At 33.6% G+C, this 13,309-nt stretch overlaps 2 protein-coding genes across 3 annotated transcripts; both read left to right on the forward strand.

Moving 5' to 3' along the window:
* The first annotated feature begins 1,129 nt into the window (after nucleotides 1-1,129).
* Nucleotides 1,130-8,105, forward strand: LOC117102073 (synaptic vesicle glycoprotein 2B-like). Of its 2 annotated transcripts, none has more exons than XM_033242290.1 (5): nucleotides 1,130-1,643; nucleotides 5,229-5,409; nucleotides 6,258-6,412; nucleotides 6,705-6,835; nucleotides 7,537-8,105. In XM_033242290.1, the coding sequence occupies exons 1-5, from the start codon at nucleotides 1,190-1,192 to the stop codon at nucleotides 7,660-7,662; spliced, it is 1,047 nt and encodes a 348-aa protein (XP_033098181.1). In that variant the 5' UTR covers nucleotides 1,130-1,189; the 3' UTR covers nucleotides 7,663-8,105. The 2 variants fall into 2 exon arrangements, with proteins under 2 accessions (XP_033098181.1, XP_033098183.1); XM_033242292.1 differs by lacking the exon at nucleotides 1,130-1,643 and adding an exon at nucleotides 4,170-4,537.
* On the forward strand, nucleotides 7,767-13,300 carry LOC117102055. The gene is made up of 4 exons (XM_033242270.1): nucleotides 7,767-7,830; nucleotides 8,774-8,806; nucleotides 9,257-9,416; nucleotides 12,927-13,300. Exons 1-4 carry the CDS (start codon nucleotides 7,767-7,769, stop codon nucleotides 13,120-13,122), a joined length of 453 nt encoding a protein of 150 aa, XP_033098161.1. The 3' UTR covers nucleotides 13,123-13,300.
* Nucleotides 13,301-13,309: the final 9 nt, after the last annotated feature.

The raw sequence follows: 13,309 nt of genomic DNA on the forward strand, positions 1-13,309 counted from the left end.
TTTGTCAAATCCTCGATAGGACATTGTGTGAACAATATAGCTTAATATATAATATTATTAATCTGGAGGTTTTTTGACGAAATTGATGATTGGATTGAATGGTTAGATGAGCCTTGTTTATGTTTGTGAAGTAAGTCCAGAAGAACAGTTTTAATTTAATAGTATAATTGCTTATTTATCTACTTTAATTCTAACTTTATCTCTAGTCTTTTGGGTCTTCCTCAGGAAACATAGCTACAGTATATATATTTTTTTGCTGCAGTTGGTGCTTGATGATGTTGACGATCTCCGACTCCAAATTTGCTGATCTCTTACTCCGAAACCATGATTTAGAAATTCCGGGATGGTGTCCCGGCGGCGGGGTAGTTAAACCATATAAGGTAGTTTATTTAAGCGTATTTAAGTGTATTATAAGATTGTCTACGGCGTTATAAACTGCATCCGGTCGAGCCGGCGGCGGCTGAGTCTGGCAACCTCATTTGGTTGTCTTAGCCTCCGCCGGTGGGAGGGTAGATATTGAAGGATTATTCCCGCTATCAAAATATCAAACTGAAAGAGCTCAATCACCCAGCGTATAGAGGCTTTTTTGGATGATGCCCAACAAAATCCAACAATTATTATTATTACAGTATTACGATGATCATAATGATGATGATGACGATGATGTTAATGTTGATGATAAATATAATGGATAGTAATAATGATAATAGTACTGATGCCCTCTTCAAATGCCGAGCAATTCCAATGATGTTCAGAGTGTGCTCTGAATGTCAACTGCAATACAGAGAGTAGGCCTAAAAACACATGTTGCCCCAACAACATTATGTATTTTCTTATACAGTGCTGTATTAGGCGTAATATAAAGGGTATTTTAAAGGACGAAATCACGCTTTAATAGTTATGTACGTTTACAGTGTTGTTGATATGTGCGCAGGCTATGTTTTTGTTCTTTTGTCAGTTAAAAAATTACGTTCGGATGGTTAGCCTTATTCTGATGAGGATGATCATTTAACAAGTATTGGCTATTGTCTAAAATCTATGATTAATCGATATTGGTAAATCTACTACATCTATTGTTTCATATCGATTAGTTATCTGCATAGTGTAAAGGCTGCCCACTAGACAGTTACAGGCGACCCAGACTCACAGAATTTTTGAACAGTACCGGTATTCATTTAGAGAAAAAAAAATGGATAATACTGCATATCCATCCGAAAACACAAATCCTCGAGTAGCATTTCAACGAAAAGAACAAAGTGCCGTACCACACGACAACGTTTTGTTTGACATCACGGACGCCCAGCCACGACCGTCGGACGTTACGTACGTTAATGTTAGTTTGAGCGACGCAGAAGGTCCGTCCCAGGTCAGTGACGGAGACTCCCGTGTTGTGAGCACCAAAACCGCGGTCCCGGGTGTCAACAGGCATAATGTGGACACTACAAATGAGAGGTCGGCTCAGCTTTCAAGCGTTTATGAGTCGTTTCTGACGAGGGCAGGTCTTGGAAAGTTCCACTGGTTTCTACTAGTGGTGATTGGTTTAGGACTATTTTACTGTGGACTGTTAATGGTGGTTATCGGATTTTATGTACCAGATATCGTAAGAGATCTTTGTCTCACAGAGGATGATACGGGATGGCTACGTACGTACATTATCTTTGTTGTCTCATAATTGTGTCACACAATGCATCTTTGCAAATTTATAAATTCATAATAATAACAATATGTAGTTATTATTACTATTACCAATTACTATTACTGTTACCTCTTATTATTATTATTATTATTATTATTATTATTATTATTATTATTATTATTATTATTATTATCATCATTATCATCATGCTCATTTTATTATTAACATAATTATTATTAATATAGCGTAATCTTTATCATTATAATATATCAGCATCATGATCACATCAAAATTTCTATCAATCAAGTACCTTATTCAACATCTTTTTCTTTTATTACAAATAACAAATTACAAATTGGTGGAAAAGGAAAAACCATGACAAGAATAAATTATATATATATATATATATAATATGTAGAAAAGACAAATGAATAATATATAAAATATGATGAATAAATAAACAAATAAAAACAATGAGAATAATAAAAATTAAAACATTAATAAAAATTAAACCAATAAATTTAATTACAGTAGCAATTGTTATAATTATAATCATATTTAGATCGATGCTATATTTCATTCATTGTTTACTAAAATTCTAAAATAGAGTAAAACTTCACCATTGTGGCCGGTTAGCTCAGTCGGCAGAGCGTCGTGGGGTCGAGCCCCATATCGGCCAGTTATATAATAATAATAATAATAATAATAATAATAATAATAATAATAATAATAATAATAAAAATAATAATAATAATAATAATAATAATAATAATAATAATAATAATAATAATAATAATAATAATAATCTTTATTTGAAACTTCACTTTTAAAACAGTGGCACACGATGACGGTGCGTTCATAAGAATATAACATACAACATATAATCAAAAATAAATTAACAAACGGTAACAAATAAATTCAAATACAGTACAGAATTAAAACACAGCGTAGAAAACGACAAACAATAACTCTAAAATGTTGACCATATTAAAATAGAATAGGCAGAAATAGATTAAAAATGTACTTAATAAAGGAATTCCCATAGATATAAAACGGTATGTTTAAAATTTTTAAAGAATTAAAATTAAACAGTTGACAAATTTAAAACTTTTAAAATTTCAGTCCAACAATTTTTTTAAATTTTTTTTAAATAACTACTTAAGACAGAGGTAAAATTTTTAAGTCGTGACAGTCATAGACTGATGAAGTTGCTTAATTATTCTTGATTCATAACTTTAATTCTAGTTTGCCAGGCTCTTTTTAGATAAGACTTACACATTTTAATAAATATAGTTTCCTTATTTCTGTAATATTTATACATTTAATTGTTGCAAAGCATGAGACAGGTTTGTATGAAAATCCCGAGAGATAAACCAATTCCAAACAAACTGCCCATCAATCATTTTACACAACATGTTTTCTAACCTATTAAATTCATCTATACGTATATCATTAATTTTATTATTCCTACACGTAAATAAGAAATGATTAATATCCTCAGTACCGGATTTACAAAGTGTACATATCTCACTGATGTCATTACTCCGATTTACTTACTTTGCTATTTAATGGTAAGTTACCGTATTCGATCGTGCCTTAAATTTAATGCTAACCCCATTAAAGTCGAGTTTGTCAAGTAAATATTTTTCCACTGAGATGTCACATGGCGATTTTAATTGTAAATATGTAGAAGCCAATGCATTCTTGTTTGTTGCACTTTCATATCAGCTCTGTTTATCATTTTATTTTATCTTATTTTTAGTGACAGTCAACAGGTTGTAATTATTAGTTGCCATAAAAATACTTACACTTTCAAACCCAATAGAAGAAAACAGTTTGTTCATGTGATCGAACCAAGTACACTTAATCCGTTTAGTTTCATTTAAATTTACTAGAGCATTGAGTGCTAAGCGAAGCCATCGGTCTTCACTAAAGTTCTTTAGCCCGCAAAGAAATTTTACACGTTGGCAGTTTTGAATTGCCTTTAATGAGTGCCTAGCTCTGCATAAAGTACCTCTTTGCTAGATGTGTGTGGTGCACGAAGAAATACCCTTGCTATCTGAATTTGCAATTTTTCAAAGGTTTACATATCGGTACACCCTCCTGCCCATGTTGAACAAGCATAATTGATGGAGGGTATACCTAGGGATTTCCTTAATATGTAACCGTTATAAATTCTGTTATAGTCACCCTGTCCGTTAAGAATAGACTGCAAATTATTTTCTTACCCTTGTTCTGGACCTCTTTTATATGGTTATAATCTGATCTATTTCTAGATATAATATATCCTTAATATTTATAAGTCTCAACCTCAGATATATTTACATGGCTAAGCTGCCATATTCTCTCATCATTTATTTTTTTACCGGTTATTAGCACATTGACTTTTCGTGATTAAAATTCAACTTTAAAATACAGTACTGAATTCGTTTGCTATATCTAGCATTTTCTGTAACTCATTCCAATTATTTGCTATAAGAACAACATCATCATCTGCAAAGAACAGACACCCCATTTGTACATTATACCACCACTCTGTATTTTACTAGTAATCTAGTTAACTCATTAATATAAATTGAAAATAAGATTGGTGACAGAACGCACCCCTGCTTTACACCCTCATCTATATAAAAAAACAATCTGTTTCAATGTCTCCAAATTTCACTTTACCTTTAACATTGGTGTATAACCTATTTAAGATTAACCACACTTTTCCTGTTATTCCCATTTTCCATGCAGTAATGAGCAATTTATCTCTTCATACTGTGTCAAAAGCTTTACGGAAATCAAGGAAGGCCATGTAGGTATCCGTACTCTCTGCTTGCTTAATCGCGACAATATTTTTTATTGTAAAGATGGTCCTCACATCATCGGTTTTTCCTAAAGCCTCCCTGGATTTCCGTAAGTCTTTTCCTCTACAAACGACGAAATAGCATCTGAGACCAATCTATTGGAGATTTTTGCAACGCAAAAACCAAGAGTTATGCCTCTATAGTTATCTAGGTCATTTTTGTTTCCTATTTTTAAATATTGAAATGATAATTCCTTTGTTCCACTCATCGGGTATACTTTCCATAGCTATCAGTCGTTTAAAAAGTAAGAGTTTAGCTTGGTGCATACCATCCAGTTAAAATGTTCTCTACGCATTTGATTTAATAATATAAATACCAACGAATTGATTTATTTAGCTACACAAAAAACATATCAATTAAATTTTATATTTTTATTGGTGCAGATGCTATTGTGGGTCAATATCCTAATATGTATCTTTGTTTACCTAGCTAGTCATTAAAAGCTGAGTAAACAATATACTACCCTGATACTACCATAGTAAGTGTCTCTATGTAAATGTATGTTTCAATAGGCCTACTTAAGAGGTCTACTCTATCGTATTTACGACGACTTATATTACTATAACAACGCACTTCCATTGCAGGTAACAGGCCTAATAGGCCTACTAATAGTGATCTAAAAAAAGTCGTTACAAGTGACATTTTTGTTTTTAAACTCTAAAGTCACCACGTGAAATCATACAGTATTCAGTGTGAAAATGATCACATATTTTCAGTTCCATATTTTGCTTCTACTTTAGGTGGCAGTATTTTTATCGGCCCACTAACTTCGTCGATTGTGTGGGGTTGTGCATCCGACCTGTCTGGTCGACGGCCTACGCTGGGATTCTCTTTGGTAGTTGCTGGTATTTTTGGCCTCCTCACCGCAGTAGTCGAGTCATACGGCGCTATGATATTTGCATTGATAATGTGTGGTATAGGGTAATTGTCATGAATATTGCATTTTTTATTCATAACAATTATGTGAAGATACGTTTAAATATTATGAATGTCTTAAAAATATCGTAAACATATATACATAGGCCTATGATGACAATTGATTTATATAATACACTTATATTACCATTACTGTAACCTCGCGTGCTGCAGAGATTATCTTTCAAATCTGGACAGAATACTTGTTGTCAGAATAATTAATTTAGCTTCTTTTGCATCTGCTTCAGAACCTTGGTTTAAAGAACTAAATATTTAGAAAATTATACATTTGCATAGAGTATAAGTTTCTTCTTTTATGTTTTCATATGTTAAAGGTCAACTCCCAACTTCTATACTTGCAAATTATTCAAATTTCTAAATGTATTCATGACTATTATATAAGGATGAAAGTTTACTTAATGTTCCTTTTGTTAGACTCAGAAAAAATCAATTTGTTATGACGGTCGACGGACCCAAATTATAGAATGATATTGATGATAAATTAAAAATATGCCAAATGTTAAATTATGTAGAAAACAGATGAAAATAAATTATTCAGAAATGTATCAATCATAGCTCTTAATTAATTTAAAATTTATTACATTTTTACTGCTGTTCTTAATTTAAATTTAAATTGTATTTTGTTTATCTATTTATTTCGTGAATATGATTTGTGTCTCGTCCGGGGTCAAGATGATACAAGCCCAGCTTCTAAGCTTGACCCAACTTGATGGAATCTTGTATTTGTTATTTTCCCCATCGAATGAATAAATGTGTAATTGAATTGAAACCCATAGGTCGATTAATCACACAATAACAAATTATATTTGAATATTATTGTTTTCTACACATAGGCTAGGGGGCGTGATTCCAGTTTCATTAGTTTACTACTTCGAGTTTCTCCCTAAGTCCTCTCGTCTCAGGCACTCTGTCGTACCAGTTCTATTTATTTTGATGGGAAGTCTGGTTGCACCCCTAATAACGACTGGACTGGCATCCTATGAAGTTAGTAAGTATCCTGTATTGTAGTCCTCCTGATCATTTCTACTTCAATTTGCCACCTCTCCCTCTCCCTCCCTCCCTCTCTCTCCCTCTCTCTCTCTCTCCCCCTCTCCCTCCCTCTCTCTCCCTCCCCCCCTCTCTCTCTCTCTCTCTCTCTCTATCTATCTATCTATCTATCTATCTATCTATCTATCTATCTATCTATCTATCTATCTATCTATCTATCTATCTATCTATCTATCTATCTATCTATCTATATATGGATGTGCCAAACCTTTTTGTTCTCGTTTTCTTTACAGCGATTCATTACTATGACAATAAACCATTCGAAGCATGGAGGATATCTCTCATCCTATTTTCATTGATGTGCGTTTGTCTAGCCGGCGTCGTTTTCTTCGTCTTGCCCGATAGTCCAAGGGTCCTACTACAGGTGAGGAAATACCTCCTATTTTTTTCTCCCAATTAATTTGATTTGAATTTATTTGGTTCCAATAAAAATACATATAAATAAAACACAATCATAAAAGATACAGCAACAAGCATTATATTAACATAGAGATAAAAGCCTATAAAAAGTAGAAATTTGATTCAAAAACCTTCAAATACTAGAACAATAACTTGAAATAAGAGGTACCAAGGATAGCCCACAAAAGATGTCGTAAAACAATCATTTCCAGAGGGGTCCTTAATATCTACCATTAGAATAAAAATTGTATTCGTTAAAACTTTTGAAAAAATTTAAATGTTCCATTTAAAATAATCAAATAAATCAACTTTTAATACAATGATACAAAGATCGAAAATAGGTCCACTGAAAGCTTAATTATAATTAAAAATTCAAGTAGGCCCTATTTAATTGTATTGTTTATTAGCCCAAAATTGACAATACGGTTGGCCATTCAGAGTCTAATTGGGTGGATAGCCTATTACATTTCAACATTACAACATAAATTTCTTTTACGTCATAAACACATACATTAAAAATTATGAGATAGCAACCACACTAAATAAGTAAAACCTACACACTTTTTCAAACAAACTATGTTTCACCTTTTGTTTAAGAAGTTTGTGTGTACCGTGCGCTATCAAGGCCTGACTGATTAATGTTAGGTCTAATGTATTTATTTACAGAAAGGAATGTGGATGGACTGTGTAGATATCCTAGCAAATATCCATAAACACCACAAAGGAAAAACGGGCAACGATTTATTCAGACAAGAGGTGCTTTATTTTACTATAAAAATCAATGGATCGTAAAAGGGAGAGGGTTGATATTTCGTAACCTGGAGTTTTCGTAACTCTTTCGCTGATATTTCATTTTATAACTCAGACATTTGAAATAAGAAATCTCGTTAAGAAATATGTCCGCGGTAGAGAAGTTCGAGTTACAAAAAGACCGGGTCACGAAAATGTCTGCCACCCAACGTAATTATAAGAAGTACTATAATTGTTGTTACTGTATAGTTGTGAGCATTTTATATAGTCACAATGGTACTGTAGGCTTATTTAATAATCATGATATTCTAACTGAGCTAGGCCTACATCTGTATATTTTTTTTAGATTAGACCACATTCCTGCTAGTTACATCAGAGGTGTGTGCATGCTAACGGCTCGCAGACAGGTCTTAAAGATACAATCACACGTCCAGTGTGAACCACAATAATTAATATATCAAGGTATCTACTTCACAAAAAAAAAACAAAAAAAAAAAAAAAAAAATAGGCCAATACGTGCACTTACTGTACCACTTAAACGTCGCTGATTGATAGTTTGAAAAAGTTGTCAGGTCGTTTGATAGACACGTTCTATCTCATCCATCCGGGCAGATTAGAGAATAATTATTAAAAGGGTGCAAGATGAAGGTTCTCACTAATGCGTGATATCATGAATGGCGCCCTCTTGCTAAATTGGAAACTTTTGAACCTTGACCGACGCTTCTATTTGTTACACGTAAATCGTGGAGAACGCTATCTTGTGTTTATAAGATCTTTGGTTGTTACCAGCAAAGAGTATAAAACTGCAAGAGGTCCGACTGCCCTTATTTTGTATACAGGCAATGGAACGTTAAAAAGTACTCTCACAAAGGGGCGTGTCCTTCATAAGAACGTAAAAAGCGTTCGTATCGAACGCGTGCTGCGTTTCGAATTCCAGCATACATTCTATAAACGCGCGGCATGCGTTCGATATGAACGCACATTACGTTCTTTTATAGGCCACGCCCCTTTTGGGTAGTACTTTTTGAAATAGGATTGCGTTCCAAAGAATCCCTGGCAGTCGGACCTCTTGCAGTTTTATACTCTTTGTTACCAGTGGAAGTTTTGATTCTACATGGAGAAGTTTTTATTAGAAAATTAATTAAATTTTCAGGAACTGTAACTGTGACTGACTTTGGACTGCAAAGTAAGCACCACTGTTATGCACCACTGTATGCTTTCATACTTTCCACAACACAATAATTGATAGCTATTGTTTAGGATTTTGATTTATTTCTTTATTAAGCTTAAAAGTGATTAATCGCAGAGTGCTACCTGGAGAAGGTGTTACAATCACCATCTATAAATTAAATTTTCAGGAAATTAATGAAATTTTCGGCAATTGTAGGCCTACCTGAGTGAGATAGAGTGAGCACCACTGTTGCTTACCATCCTTGTTACAATAATTTATAGTTATTTTTTGGGATTAGGCCTATTTTATTTATCGCAACAAGTGCTACCGTGTAAAGGTGTGTTACAATCCGACCATCTATTATCACCCCAGTATTAACTGCTATGTGATGACTGGCATATCGTTAAAAATAAATCTCACCGTCTATCATTACATTATTATAATTTTATTTTTTATTTTTTCCAGTTATTGCATCAGTTCTTACTTCGCTTGTGGTCTGCTTTGCATGGACTGCTAACAGTGTGGGCGTTGGTGCAACCCTAAATGCATTCTTCCAGCTGTGCGCAACTCCCGGATGGTGCGTACTCGTTGCCTTAACAACTGCATATTTTCCAACAAGCCACAGGTAAATGTAGCTCTGGTCTTCGTCATTGATGAAATATATTTTTCGTTAATTAGGCCCATATTTTTGTTGTGAAACTGCAATCTTTAAAAGTGGGGTGTTGTAAAACATTTTTGTAGTGTTTATGCAGGGGAAGCCGCTCGCCGTATTATGCCTGTGCCGATTGCTGAAAATGTGAAGGATAATAGGCCCTAGAATTATAAGATATAGGCCTAGTCTATAAAGGTCATTTTGTGTGTCATTATCAATTTAGAATAGTACAGTATCAAATGATATTCTTACAGAGACAGTCACAACGTTTAAAAATAGGCTCTTGTTTTCCTGCTTTTAACTCATAACCCATCCACGCTTGTGTTGGCAATTCACTTTTTTGTCAAACAATTCATCATCAAAATAGTGCCCGTCTTCGATTCGAAGGTTACTTTTCATGTTTCGCCACTGCTCACGACTCTCGGCCATTCTTTTTAGTTTTCCATATTTTTTCTTTATTTATTTCTTTTTTCTTTTTCTTTTTTGTTTATCAAACAACTACATTACATTATGCGTATTAAAACTTCTGGGCGAATAAGTAGGAAATAACATTAATAGCCTCAACATTGGAAATATACTCCTACGGTCTACAATTAATATTACTTTATTTATTTAATCTCAGTTTTATAACAAACAACACAAAACAAAATGTAATAAGATAAACTTGTTCAATATCAATAAGAAAGACCTATAATATATGTCACTCTAAACTGTGATTTATTTGTAAATTCGTCTTGTTTACCTTTTGGAAAGCGGATAAATGTCTCTTTTAGTCGCAATCCTGGTGGTCTCTGAGCGCTAGTGTCAAGTTGATTTAGCATTGTGTCAGAAACACTGGATCTAAATAGATATCATACCCTTACGAAGCGTTTACGTTCACTTTTAATGAAGGCGATAATGCGGGGGGAAATGTTGTTGATCGGACATCGGAAATGTTTTGAGGTTGCTTATCTGGCTTTCACCTTTCCATTGAATCTCCGTGGTGTGATGTATGAGGTAATAAAGATGATTGTATCGTTGTTTGATTCTCCCTTGTGGGGAAGTATTTAGCAAAGAGGAATGTGAACAGTAAACTTGAAGATAATAAGCTAAGTTGAAATTTTGGCTAAAATGTTTTAAGAGTCAACTCGGGTTGCTGCGGGAATCTTGATTACGTATCATATGCGCGTGTTTTTGTTTCTTTTTTCGATGCTTGAAATGCATCTTTCCTCTGTAGAAAACTGGTAGCCTATGTTACCTTCTTTTAGTCATGACTCACATAGAAAGACATCATGTATTACAAATATTGTTAATAAAATTAATATGAATCCATTTAATTAAAAATTAAACAATTAAAATTTTACGTAATCCAAACATTAAAATAGGCCTGCAAATCGAGGACCTAAAGTTCGAGAAGGGAGGGCTTAGGTATTCTCTTTCCTATTGTTCGGACATAAGTTTTAGTCAAATTCATCTTTTATGCCTATACTGTTTTTATAAGAATACCGAGGCTGAAATTGCTTTAAGAATAAGAATATAAGAACAAATTGAGGCTGAGGTAAAATATCAATTGGGGTTTATATTTGTGTTTATATTTAAAAACCGACAAATCAAGCAAGTCAGATAGGTTACCGCGGTAATGTTTAAACATGCTTTACTAAAAAATTTTGGTCTTACCTGTACATTATGTGCGGAAGGTGTGACATACACCATCAAATACACTTTTTGTTTTTTTATAAGAACCAGTAAAATTTTGCCCAGGCTCAGTGTTCTTATTTTTTGGCCAATTTCAGGCTCAAAATGTTCTTATTTTGTTCTTAGTTTACATACACATTTAAAAAAAAATTATTTATTTGTACGGCAGTATCCACTGTACTGGAATTTAGGTGAAAATGACCCCACAGAAATGGCCCCCAAATGTCAGATAGGTACACCTACTGTACAGTACTGTATTACAGAGAGTATTACAGTCACCCCTATACTGCACATAATGTACAGATATAATATTTTGGTTTTTAAAAATATAAACCTCATTTGAAATTTTACCTCAGCCTGAATTTGTTCTTATCTTGTTCTTAATTTTTAAGCAATTTCAGCCTCATTGTTCTTATAAAATGTGTTGTTATAAAAAAAAAAAAGTGTAATACAGAACAGTAATATGCTGCTGCACGAATATTTTTTTTTTATTGAAAATACGGTACGTGTGTAAAATGAGAACAAAATAAGAATATTCTTAGCCTGAAATAAAAAATTAAGAACACTGACGTCATCCTGAGAAAATGTTACTAGGTCTATGAAACAAAAAGCGTATTAAAAAAAAACTTGAGGGAGGAAGAGAGAGTGTCTCTTTCGTCATTCCTGGCATTGTATCACAATAGGCCTACTTATGATCGGTGTGTTTTATAACCTATCATTGCAAGTATTTAAAGGGTAGGCATAAATATGTCTGCCAGAGTACTGTACTGTAACAGAAACAGTCTATTAAGACTGACGCTGGCATTTTTAAGGCGTCCTAAATGATCACTGTCTACAGAAAATGTGTTTATCCTCGTTACCCTTCCTCTATTACTAAAACCAGCACCCTAAAAGGACATGTTTATTTAATCACAAACAGTAACGGCAAGTGCATGGAAGGTGTTTGAACTTCAAATATACACCGATCCATTCAGATTCAAGATAAGTAGGCACATGTAGCGAAAATGTTACTTCTTCCCACAATAATTGATGGACACGTTACTATTGCTACACATGAAACCACAAATATGTAAAAATATACGAATGATTTATTAAAGGTATCTATTATAATCAACGGGGCCGTATCCCGGCTTATTGCAATTTAATGATTCTTTTTGTTTTTTGTTGATTAAAAATTCAACTATCAGCAAAAAAAAAAAAATTAATTATGATTAATCATTTGTATGGGCGGCCGTTAGGGCCAATATGCTCTACTGTCTATTATACAGTCCTCATCGTAGCTTTCGAGATTACGAAAACTTGTTTTTACTATGGCAAAAGCAGAGCCTAAATGACGACAAATTGCTGGTTAAAATTGAAATAATTAAGATTCCTTTTTAATCTTTTAACTGAAACAACAAATTTTGTAATTAGTAAATTCCCGATCGTCTTAAAAATGTAGACCTTTTCCGATTTGGGTACGGGCAATGTGTTGCTTAAATTGTAATGATAGAGTTTTTTTTATCAGTTAAACGTATTACTATCATCATCAGTACATTATTAATATTTTGTACTGTTATTCTTATTAATATTTAAAAGGCTAGAGGAATTCCATCACGATTCCAACTGTTATCGCTATAGTAACATGGGATTTCGATGGGCAAACTACAGTAATTCATTCATGGGCAGCTCAAGACCAAGATTAGTTGTTGGTTTGTTCATGGAGGAATTTCATGGTTTGTAGTATGATTCTGCTCCTCAGTAGGCTAAGAGTAGAGTTACGATTAATTAATTTTACACTATTTTTTTAAGTATCCCTTTTTCTTTTAGGGGAACGGCTGCTGGGCTGATGGTAACCGTGGCAACAGCTGGTGGCTTGATCGGTATTGGTATCATGGGAAGTCTTTCATTTGATGTTAGCGAAGCAATAAGAATTGTTCTGACAGTACTTTTGCAAATTGTCGGTATTGTTGTAACTTTCTGGAAGATCATAGACCCCCGGGAAATATTAACATCAACGTTCTAGATCCACGGGGAAAATTAACTTCAACGATCTCGATCCAAGTGGAAGATTAACATCAACGTTCTAGATCCACGTGGAATATCAATATCAACGTTCTACATCCGTAGAGGAACTTTCTAGGTTCCATGTGGAAATGAAGCCACATATTTTATGCTAGTTGAAAAATAATCCCCTCTCCCCCCCCCCCTAT

This window comes from Anneissia japonica, unplaced genomic scaffold (genome assembly GCF_011630105.1).
Source record: "Anneissia japonica isolate Jap-2015-1 unplaced genomic scaffold, ASM1163010v1 scaffold997_len2565447_cov190, whole genome shotgun sequence".
NCBI lineage: Eukaryota > Metazoa > Echinodermata > Crinoidea > Comatulida > Comatulidae > Anneissia > Anneissia japonica.